This window comes from Meriones unguiculatus, chromosome 3 (assembly GCF_030254825.1).
Source record: "Meriones unguiculatus strain TT.TT164.6M chromosome 3, Bangor_MerUng_6.1, whole genome shotgun sequence".
Classification (NCBI taxonomy): Eukaryota; Metazoa; Chordata; class Mammalia; order Rodentia; family Muridae; genus Meriones; species Meriones unguiculatus.
In genome coordinates, this window is record NC_083351.1 from 436,746 (window position 1) to 447,985 (window position 11,240).

At 46.9% G+C, this 11,240-nt stretch overlaps 1 protein-coding gene and 1 pseudogene across 1 annotated transcript; one reads left to right on the forward strand and one right to left on the reverse strand.

Moving 5' to 3' along the window:
* Positions 1-1,260: 1,260 nt before the first annotated feature.
* Positions 1,261-9,052, reverse strand: Ankrd65 (ankyrin repeat domain 65). The gene is made up of 3 exons (XM_021656422.2): positions 8,510-9,052; positions 7,891-8,425; positions 1,261-7,192 (listed from the first exon to the last, which is right to left on the reverse strand). The coding sequence occupies exons 1-3, from the start codon at positions 8,692-8,694 to the stop codon at positions 6,767-6,769; spliced, it is 1,146 nt and encodes a 381-aa protein (XP_021512097.1). The 5' UTR covers positions 8,695-9,052; the 3' UTR covers positions 1,261-6,766.
* Positions 2,746-3,234, forward strand: LOC132653238 (peptidyl-prolyl cis-trans isomerase A-like; annotated as a pseudogene).
* Positions 9,053-11,240: the final 2,188 nt, after the last annotated feature.

Sequence of the window (11,240 nt, forward strand, 5' to 3'; positions counted from 1 at the left end):
CAGAGATATGCCTTAACTTAAAGGCGTGTACCACCACCTGGCGCCTGTTTTTTTGCTTGTTTGTTTGTTTGGGGTTTTCTTTTTTTAATTTGTTTAATTTTCTTTATTTTATGTACATTGGTGTGAGGCTGTCAGGCCTGGAGTTACAATTGGGAGCTGCCGTGTGGGTACTGGGAATTGGGTCCTTAGGAAGGGCAAACAGTGCTCTTAACCACTGAGCCATCTCTCCAGTCCCTTTTTTGATTTTTCGAGACATGGTTTCTCTGTGTAGCCGTGGCTGTCGTGGACTCACTTTTTGTTGACCAGGTTATACTCGAATTCACAGAGATCTGCCTGCCTCTGCCTCCCTGAGTGCTGGGATTACAGGAGTGGGCCGTCATGCCAGGCTCCTGTTTAAGAAAGAGAAGAAAGGTGTGGAGTGCTAAGAGCAGAAAGGTAGAAAGAAACTGGGAAAAGATGAAGAAGAAAGAAAATATGTTGTATAAAGTAACCTTGTTTTCAATAAATAATAAATGTCTGGGGTTGGAGAGGAGGCTCGGTGGTTAAGAGTACTTACCACTCTTGCAGAGGATATGGCTTCATCTCCCAGCATCCACGTTAGCTCACATGCACCTGTAACTCCAGTTCCAAGGGATCAGATGCTCTCTTCTGACCTACAAAGCACCCTCCACTAGTGGTGCCTATACATCTAGGTGCACACACATACACAAAAAATAAATAATTAAAAAAATTAAGTAACCAGTGTTAGTATTTAGGCACCTGCTTCTGGGTTGCCTAGCAACCTATGATGTCATCATGTTTCCCTGGCCAGGTGACCACACCTGGCAGGCGTGGTTACTTTGCTCCTTAAAAGGATCAACCTGCCCACTTTGTCTCTCTCTTGCTCTCTCTTGCCTCTTGCCCTCTTGGCCCTCTTGCCGTCTCCTCTTTCTCTGTTGGGGCGCCCTCTTCCCTTATCGTGTCTCCCTCTCTCCTCTCTCTCTCTCTTCATCTCCAGCTAATAAACCTCTTTCATATAAGATCGGCTGTGCACCTCATCATTCATTAATTGGTCCCAACAGCCAGGTCTGATGGCAGAGGTCTTTAAGAGCAGTACTCAGAAGGTGGAGGCTGGTAAATCCATGAGTTCGAGGCCAGCCTGGTCTACAGAGTTAGTTCTTGGCCATCTAGGGAGACACAATGAGGGCCTGCCTGAAATAAATAAATAAACAATAAAGACAAATGTGTATGATTTATTATTAATAAGTTTGATTTGTTGACCTTTTTCATGTGCTTTTATGCCTATGATATAAGTGAAACTAGAAATAACTCGATGTTATAAAGGATCTACTAAGCTTGCTTAGAAAATATAAAGCTACACAAAGTAGAATTCACTCAAGGATGAGTATCATACTAACCAGACATTAGAAACTGTAGAAAGAAAAAATAATAACCGGTTGCAGTGGTGCATGCCTGTGATCCCAGCACTCAGGGAGGCAGAGGCAGGCGGATCACTGTGAGTTCAAGGCCAGCCAGGCTACACAGAGAAACCCTGTTTTTCTGTACTTCTAACATAATTAAGATTTAGGTTTACTTGGGTTGGGGAGAAGATGGCCCAGTGGTTAAGATCACTTATTTTTTTCAGAGGACTCAGGTTCAATTCCCAGCACCCATAAGCTGACTCACAATCATCCTTAACTACAATTCCAGGGATCTAACGCCCTCTTCTGGCCTCCAGGGCACTGTATGCAAATGATACATGGCCATACACCCACATGCAAGATAATTTTTTTTGGAAAAAAAATTAGCTTTATGAGCTGGGCAGTGGTGCACACCTTTAGTCTCACATTCAGGAGGCAGAGGCAGTTCCAAGCCAGTCTAGTCTACAGAGTGAGTTCCAGCCAAGGCTGTCTCAAAAAAACCAAACTGAAAAAAAAAATAGCTTTACTGCAATATGTTTCTGTTAATATTTGTTTGTTAGGGCGTTTGGAAAGATGAATCAGTAGTTAAAAGCACTTTCTGCTCTTCCAGAGGACCCAGGTTCAATTCCCAGCACCCATATGACTGCTCACAACTGTCTTTAACTCCAGTTCCAAGGGACCCATTACCCTCTTCTGACCTCAGTGGGCCCTAAAAGCACTAAGTACACAGATAGACATACATAAATGCAGGCAAAATACCCATACACATAAAATGATAAAATAAAAATAATTTAGTTAAAAACAAAAGATTTGTTCACTAAGATTGACACCAATTGGGTGCTATTCACATAACAAAAACACACAGTCCTGGCTCACAGCTGTCCATTAGGCCCATTTTCATATCAAAGGACATGCCTTTGTAGGAGAAGTCAAAGGGGCAGAACTGGTTCTCTTATCCAAAAGAACATAATTCTGCCAGGTAGAGAGGATGACCAAGTTAATAACTGTCTGGGAAAAGAAGCCCTGGTCTCTCCAGACATAACTATGACAGTAGTTTTACATTGTAAATATCCCCATTTGGTTGTTATCCAAACAACCAAACCTTGGAACTTCTGTCTCTGTGAAACATGTTTAATTGCTCAAAGTATAACTTGGGGCCATGAAACTGTTACCTAGAACAAGTCATACACTATTGTTAAAAAGTTTTTTTCTTAATATCTCTAAGTACTAGAGTGGTTTTTCACTGGGAAAGCACACTAATTCTAAAATACCCAGAGTCATATAAAAATCATCTTTAGTGAAAATGGGCCGATGCTGATGCTGACGCTGCTGTCCCTTGTCATCTTTTGCTGCAGCCATAGCCAACCCCACTGTGCTCTTCGACATTGCTGCGGATGGTGAGCCCTTGGGCTGCGTCTCCTTTGAGCTGTTTGCAGACAAAGTTCCAAAGACAGAAACTTTCGTGATCTGAGCACTGGAGAGAAAGGATAGAAGGGTTCCTGCGTTCACAGCATTATCCCAGGATTCATGTGCCAGGGTGGTGACTTACACGCCATAACGACACTGGCAGCAGGTCCGTCTACAGGGAGAAGTCTGAGGATGAGAACTTCATCCTGAAGCATATGGGTCCTGGCATCTTGTCCACGGCAAATGCTGGACCAAACACAAACGGCTGCCAGTTTATCTGTACCTCCAAGACTAGTGGCTGGATGGCAAGCATGTGGTCTTTGGGAAGGTGAAAGACGACGTGAGCATTGTGGAAGCCATGGAGCGTTTTGGGTCCGGGGATGTCAAGACTGGCAAGATCACCATTGCCGACTGTGGACAGCTCTAACTCTTCTGACTTGTGGGCTTCTTACCTACCAGACCATTCCTTCTATAGCTCAGGAGAGCGCCCCGCCCCACCTGCTCACAGTGGCCTGTAATCTCTGCTCTCACTGAAATTCTTTGGGTTCCACAGTTTCCTCACTCCCCTACAAGACTAGCTGGATTGCAGACTTAAGTTTATGATTATGGATAAAAAGTAAATTAAAAAAAAAAAAAGAAAGAAAATGGGTCATGAGTGGTTAAGTAGCCTTGACCTAACCTATAGTCCATATACAACTTTTTCTAGGTGTTCTTTATAGCTTTTCTTTCTGTTCAGGATTCAGTTCCACTGATTCACTCACTGCATTTGATACTTGTGTTAGCACTTTCTCTCTCTCTCTCTCTCTCTCTCTCTCTCTTTCTGTGTGTGTGTGTGTGTGTGTGTGTGTGTCTCCCCTTCTCCCTCTCACTCTCTCTGTATGTTGTTAAAAATTGAAGATTGAACACAGTAGCTTTTGCATCCTGGAGACCTGCTCTGTTACTGAACTGGAGCTCCCAGCCTTGATTTTTTTGTCTTGATGTCTTGAATGATCATGAGATTACAGAAGAGGAGAGTCCAATATTTGTAGGCTTCTTCAATCTGAATTTATCTCTTCCCTCATGCTTAGAATCAAGGTTTTTTGAGACAGCATTATACATTTTTGGTAACCAGTGCAAAAATTATATTGTGTCCTCGGGATCTGGTGGTAGGAAGTTGTGAATTAAGTCAGTTGTACCAGCATTGGTCATGTTAGTCCTGACCTCCTGATTAAGATACAGTGTATAACACACTCAGAAGAGGAAAGAAAGAGGTGGGATCTGTTATACCATCACAAATCCAAGAGTTCTGAAGCCAAGATGGTGGAAGAGCAAAGTGTTGTATTGGGTGAAGGTGACCAGTGTTCATGACTTCACTAGCTCTCTGGGGAACTGGTGACAGATGTTACCTTTTTGAACAAGATATTCAAGCAACACTCATCCATGGACTTAGCATTTTGAGATGATGTAAATGTTCTATCCTTCATTTAATTCATGCTAATTTGAATATCCATTGGTGATTTTCTAAATTTCCCATCCCTTCCACATTTACTTGGTATTCTACCTAAAGAAAGAAGAGTTTTCTGAGGTGGTGCTGCACGCCTTTAATTCCAACACAGGGGAGGCAGAGGCAGGTGGATCTCTGTGAGTTCAAGGCCAGCCTGCTCTACAGAGTGAGTTCCAGGATAGCCAAGGCTACACAGAGAAACCCTGTCTCAGAAAAGAGAGACAGAGACAGAGGCAGACACAGAGAGAGAGAGAGATAGGGAGAGAGAGAGAGAAAGGCAGGGAGAGAGAGCTTTTGGGGCTGGGACAGATGTGATTGCATTAAAGGTGGTGTCACACACCTTTAATCCCAACACTCAAGAGACAGAGGCAGGAGGATCTCTAGAGATGGAGGACATGGAAAACTATTGCATGGGGAAACTGCCTCAAAACAAGCAAGAAGAAGGGCTTTCTGAGCTTGAGCATAGTGACTTATAACTCTAGTGCTCTGGAACCCAAGATAGGTGGTCTGCTAGCCTCGGCTGTAAAATAAAACACTGTCTGGAAAAAAAAAAAAAGCAAAAACTTTGCCAGGTGTTGTAGCAAATGCTTTTCATTCCAGCACTTGTCGGGGAGGGCAGAGGCAGGCTGATTTTTGTGAATTTGAGGCCAGATTGGCCTACAGAACAAGTTTCAGGATAACCATGGCTACACAGAGAAGCCCTGTCTTAAAAAATGAAACAAAACAACAACAAAAAAATAAGTAAAAATAAAAGCATGTATCACCATGCGCAGCTTCCTAAAGTTTTTCTCATAACAGATCAAAGAAAGCCATAAATCAAGACACTTTTTTAATACATGGCTGGAAATATCAGAGAGGTGTTTACAGCAACATGGGGAAGCTCTCCTATAGGCCTCGGATGAATTTTTTTTTCAAAATGGGGTTTCTCTGTGTAGCCCTGGCTGTCCTGGGCTCACTATGTAGACCAGGCTTGCCTCACAGAGTTCTGGCATCAAACGTGTGTGCCACCACGCCTGGCTCTCAGATGACATTTTTAGCTTTTGGATTGGTGGAAGCTAGTGTTATACTAAGTTAATAGATTCCAAAATATTTCTGTTAGTCACGGGTTGTTAGTTCTAACACAGAGGTGAGCAAGGAATGGCTATCCAGGAGCTAAAGCTAGCTTGAGAAAAAGTGCTCTGGAGCTGCAGCATTCCAACCTCTCCACATCCCTGCAGCTCTAGTCAGTCTTTGCAGATGCACACAGCTTCTTCCCAGGAGCTGTCAGTGGCATGTGCATGCCAGGCATCTTCCACCAGAGCCACATCCACAGACTGAACTGTATGTTCCGAAACTATGAGCCACAAGTCACTTTTTTCATGTATCATGTCACAGGGATGAGAAAAGAAACTAATATGAAAGACAAATATAAACAGAACATCTCCACAGTCAAGAGTCAAGGTAAAGGGGAGCCCCATGGTGAGCAGACAAAGGAGAAACCACGAGGTTTTAGTCAAATCTGTTGCCAATACTCAACCTAACCAGCATGTGGAGGAGGCTGGATTTGGGAAGTTATGCTCCTGAGTACAGAAATCAAGCCATCAACACCTTCTCTTTCCAAAAATTCTCAGTTGATTTCTCTCTGACCAGACAGATGGTCTCTCCCTGGAAGGAGTCAGGAGTCTTCTTGTCCCATTACAGCCACTAAAGCTTAGCCTCACAGAAGGCAGCTCAGGAAGACGGGGCTGTGGCTCCCAGGGAAGCAGCAGGGTACCGCCAGCAGACATGAATTTACTCCAGGCATCCAGGAACCAGTAAGTGGAAAATCCTTAATGCTGGGCTCTGACTAACACCCAAAGAGGCCCCACCTTCTGCAACTTATGTAGATTTTGAGCTATAACATTTCATGCACACTGTCAATTGTAAGTCTTGTTTAGGTCCTAGAACCAACTTACATTTTAAGCATTTAAACATGTTGTAAAGAGCTGGAAACTGCAACTGTGGCCATTTTGAACTAATGGGAGATTTACATAACAAAAATATTGTCATTGTCACAGTTATTTCTAAATAAACCACTTTGTTTTGTTTTGTTTTTGTAGTTGTTAACCAGGGTTATCTTACCTGCCTGGCAGAATTATAATCCATTTGAGATGAGAATATAACCACTAGGTTATATTCTTGGTGAGCAAATCTTAACAAAAAGATATCCTCCCCCCCCCAAAAAAAAAAAGATATCCTCCCAGGCTAGAGAGATGGCTAAGGTTAAGAGCACTGCTTGCTCTCCCAGAGGTCCTGAGTTCAATTCCCAGCAACCACATAGTGGCTCATAACCATCTATAATGAAATCTGGTGCCCTCTTCTGGCCTGCAGGTGTACATGCAGACAAAACATTGTATATACAATAGGAGATAGATAGATAGATAGATAGATAGATAGATAGATAGATATCCTCTGCAGCCCTGAACTCTTAATTTCCTTAGAAGCTCAGCTCTACTTTTTAATCTTTCTGTATCTTCTGAGAAGTTTGGTGAGTAGAGGAAATGAGGCAGTGCCTGATCTGGGCCGATTCACCCCACTGTGTCCTCAAGGCAGGGTTGGCTCCTCGGCTCAGCAGAAGCTCCACAGTGGGACCGTGGCCTCGCTCCACGGCAAGGTGCAGCGGGGTCTTGTGGAGCCAGCCAGTGGCATTGATGTGTGCAGCCCTGTCCAGGAGATGGCTGACAACGTCTACGTGGCCTCCCTGAGCAGCATAGTGCAGGGGCGTGAGGCCCAGTGAGTCTCGAGCGTCCACGCCAGCAGCCCTGGCTAGCAGCAGCTGGAGGACAGGTAGGTGGCCGCCAGCTGCAGCCCTGTGGAGCGCAGAGCGGTTGTTCCTGTCCCTGCTACTTGGGTCTGCCCCGTGGCCCAGCAGCATCTCAACGTCCTGGAATAAGAAAGGAAGAAGAGAGGAAGAACCAACTACCTTGGTGCAGGGGCGTGAGGAGCCAGGCCTGGCGTCCACCTGACCCGACCGCCTGCAACCTCTTTTTCTTTTAGGAATGAATAGGATGGAATCTAAGGCAGCCCCAGATTCTTGGATCAAACTCAACACTGTGCAAAGGCTGCTGTCCTCTGCTGTCCTCTGGTGTCCTCTGGTGCCCTCTGGGCCCCGCTGATCTCAAGCTCCAGCCAAATATTTAACATAAATACTTGTTGCCTGGCATGGTAGCCCACACCTTTAATCCCATTAATCAGGAATCAGAAGCTGGAGGGCTCATGTGAGTTCAGGACCAGCTTAGTCTAAATAGAAAGCTGCAGGCCAGCCAACACTACATAATAAGATGCTGGCTCAGAAAATCTATCATCTATCTATCTACCTACCTACCTACCCGTTCATTGTTACCATTTACAAGAAAAAAGTGAGAGTGCCAGGTGTTGGATACCTCCCCAGCTACCATTCTGCAGGCGGTTATATAAGAAGGGCCCAGCTGCCAACATGCTCAGCTCCCAAACCCTGCACCCTCCCCCTGTGCTTCGGCATCTTTCCGTTTTCTTCAACTCCTTGCCCAGAGCTTATGGAAGTGTAAGAATTAAGGCCCTTGGGCTTCTATCATGATCATTGCAGATGAAGGCTGGACCTACTTGGTAATGGCCGAAGCCAGCTGCCAGGCCAAGTGCAGTGGCTCCCGTGCTGTCCAGGGCGTCCACCTTTGCCCCCAGTGCCAGGAGAAGCTGCAACGCAGATGCACTTCCAGCCACTGCGGACACCAGCAGGGCGCCGTTCAGGTCTCCGCGGCCTCCAGCAGTCAGAAGCTCCAGCGCCGGCAGTTGCCCGCAAGCCGCTGCCCAGTGTGTGGCAGTCCAACCTCTCACATCTTTGACATCAGGGCCGGCACCTGAAGCTGACCTAAGGCATGTAACCAGCAGTGTGCGGCCCAGAGCAGCTGCCCCGTGCAGGGGGGTGAGGCCTATTTGAGAACATGCTGCTGCTGAGGCCCCACGCCGCAGCAATAGTTCTGCCACGTTCGAGTGCCCGTGCCAAGCAGCCTCATGCAACGGTGTGCGCCCTGTGTGGTCAACTGCGCCTGCCAGGGCCCCACGCTGCAGCAGTAGGCGAACCAGCGGCGCGTGGCCTCGCATCACAGCCAGATGGAGTGGAGTCCGGCCCATGTGATCCCTGTAGGGTGCGAAAGAAGTCAGAGCGCTGCCCATACGTGCAGCCAGAGAGAGTCTGCAGCTAGTTGTTAATCGTGAGGCTCACCTCTCCGCCACGCTGGAGCCTTGCCTCAGCAGCTGCATCACCAGGCTAGGAGCACCCCGCCACACTGCTTGAAACAGGGCGCTCCAGTCCTGGGGGGAAAGAGGTCCCTCGGTCTTGTCTGCCGAGGCCTCCTCCCAGACCAACTTCATCCACTGTAGTTCCTGCTCCAGCCTGCTGGAATCCATCCTGGGAGACCAGGGACCTGTAGCCACCCTGGGGCCTCTGGCTGGTTCACCTCACCTGTCCCAGGTCGCCACCACACCGGGAGGCAGATGCCAGTGAGCCTTCTGAAGGATCTGACTCCCGATTACCTCCAGAGGGAGCTGGCACAGGAGTTCTGTCTTCCAGACGAGGGTTCTCTATCCTACTTCTAGCCTAACCTCTTTCTGGTGATGCTTCTCAGAATTTTTTCTTGCAGGCTGAGAGCGGGTGCTGCTCCTGGGAAGCTAGACTAGGAGAAGGTGGGCAAAGGGCTGCCGCTTTCTTTTGGGCTGTGCTGAGGCCATCCGACACTGCTTGTCTAGCACTTTGAGAGAAGTCTCTGCTGCCAGCCCCAGCCAGAACGACAAAAGCTCTTGGCCACACTACCAGGAAGAAAAGCCAGGACGGGCTGGGAAGGACAAGCAGAAACATGCCCTGCTTTGCAGTACCTCCTTCCTACCTTTCTCCAAGTAACACAAACTTTGATATGTTCCGAAGTGCCTCCAGGCACCCTAAAACCTACCTGCCCCCACCCCAACCAGAGGCTGGAACTACATCTCTTCCTGGTTTCAGACAGGGTTGGGAAGGGGACACAGAAAGGTTCTATCCTTCTTGCTAATAAGATACTTTGAAAGAGAAAAAGGTTCACCATAGACATCTGACATGTGGGGTTGGAAACTCCCGGAGAACAGGTTAAGACAGGCTAGTGCAGGCCAGGAGAGGAAAGAGATGTCTGGGTGGGAAGGGGTGGAAGCAAGCAAGGCTGTTTCTGGAACAGGAGCCACTAAGTACTATGTCCGTAGGTAGGAAGGGGGCCCTGAAGGAACAAGTCATTCATGTGAACAGTTCACTCTGGGCCTGAGACAGAAAGGGCAGGGTTGCCCGCCTGACCAGATTTTAAATGTGGGCAGCAGAGCCTTGCCAGCTGATCTCTATGGCTAGCTACTGTAGTTCTCTGCAAAAGAGTGTCCAGCAATGCGTAGCACAGATTGGAGCTGTCTGTTTTAGCTCCAGACACCCAACAGATGAAGAGACATACTTGCACTCTCTCATCCTGGGAACAGCAGCCCTTCCAAGTGCCTCCTATCTTTGAGCCCTGCTCAGGCGATCTCACCAGTCCATTTAGATGCTGCTTCCCAAGGGATGAGAGCTTAAGAGCCAATTTGAAGCAGCCTTTGCCTCTGACCTGCTGTTTTCTTTTTAGCCCTCAACAAAACTCTGTTCATTAATTTTTTGAAAAGATTTATTTGCTATGTATATAATGTTCTGTCTGCATGTACACTTGCATTCCAGAAGAGGGCACCAGATCTCATTATAGACGGTTATGTGCTACCATGTGGTTGCTGGGAATTGAACTCTGGTCCTCTGGAAGAGTAGACAGTGCTCTGAGCCATCTCTCCAGCCCTCATTAAATTTTTGTTAGCCAGGTTTTATTATTACACACTCATAATGGAAGTTTTGGTTTCTTTAAAAGCTCAGTTATGTTGACAGGTTTTTGTTTTAATCCTTAGTGTGAGATGTGGAGCTGCTGCTGATTGTCTCATGAGGGTTGTGGTCTTTGCCAGTTGCAGACAGTTTAATTCAGAGGACTGGTAGAGGAAGGGAATGCTTCGTGGAGGCTTTGAAGAGACAGTTGGAGGAAGAAGGCTGCTTGTTTGTCCTGCTGCTTCATTTGCTGTTTACAGGACTGCTAGATATGCTGAGAAACTGAGATATGTTGCCCCAAAGAACCCAAGAACCTTAACAAGCTGGAAATAGTAAAGAGGCCTATGCTCCTTCTCCTCACTAACCTTTTTTCTCACCTACCTAGTGTTGGGAAGTTGGAAGGGAGGTAGAAGTATAAACCCCAATAAAGTAGATAGAAAGTACAGCTACACACACCTTTAATCCCAGCACTCGGGAGGCAGAGGCAGGCTGATCTCTGAGTTTGAGGCCAGCCTGGTCTATAGGGCAAGTTCCAAGACAAAAACAAATATTATTTATTTTATTTATTTTTGTATAGTTGGGAGTTGTGTTCACAGTGGAGGTCTGAGAACAGCTTGCAGAAGTCAGTTTTCTCCTCCCAGGTGGGTCCCGAGATTGAACTCAGATTAAAGCCTGCAAACACCTGGACCTGTCGAACCATCGCAATGGTCAGGGTCTGTTCATTGTAAATGTGCCTCTCTCTTCTAAGGTAGATGCTCTAGAAGAGGCTAGTTAACAAGAAGCGGAGATCTTCTGACTTTAGCATTCGTGGTGGGATGACCTGAGCTTCAGCACCCTTGCTCCATGATGATACAGAGATGAGTCAAGCACCCTGTTGTGAAAAGCCGCTTTTGTGAAGCAGCTTCATGGGAGTGGGGAGATAGGAGGGCAGACATCAGATCCAGGGAGACTGTAATTCTGTTTATGCCAGCTTCCATTGTCTCTTCAAGAGATCTCCCTAGATCTTCGGGGCCTTCTCTGCTGGCTGCAGCCTCCATGGCGGAGCCATGGGAGCTCTCAGGGCAGCAGTGCAGTCCACCTGTAGGCACAGCCAAAGGCCTAAAAT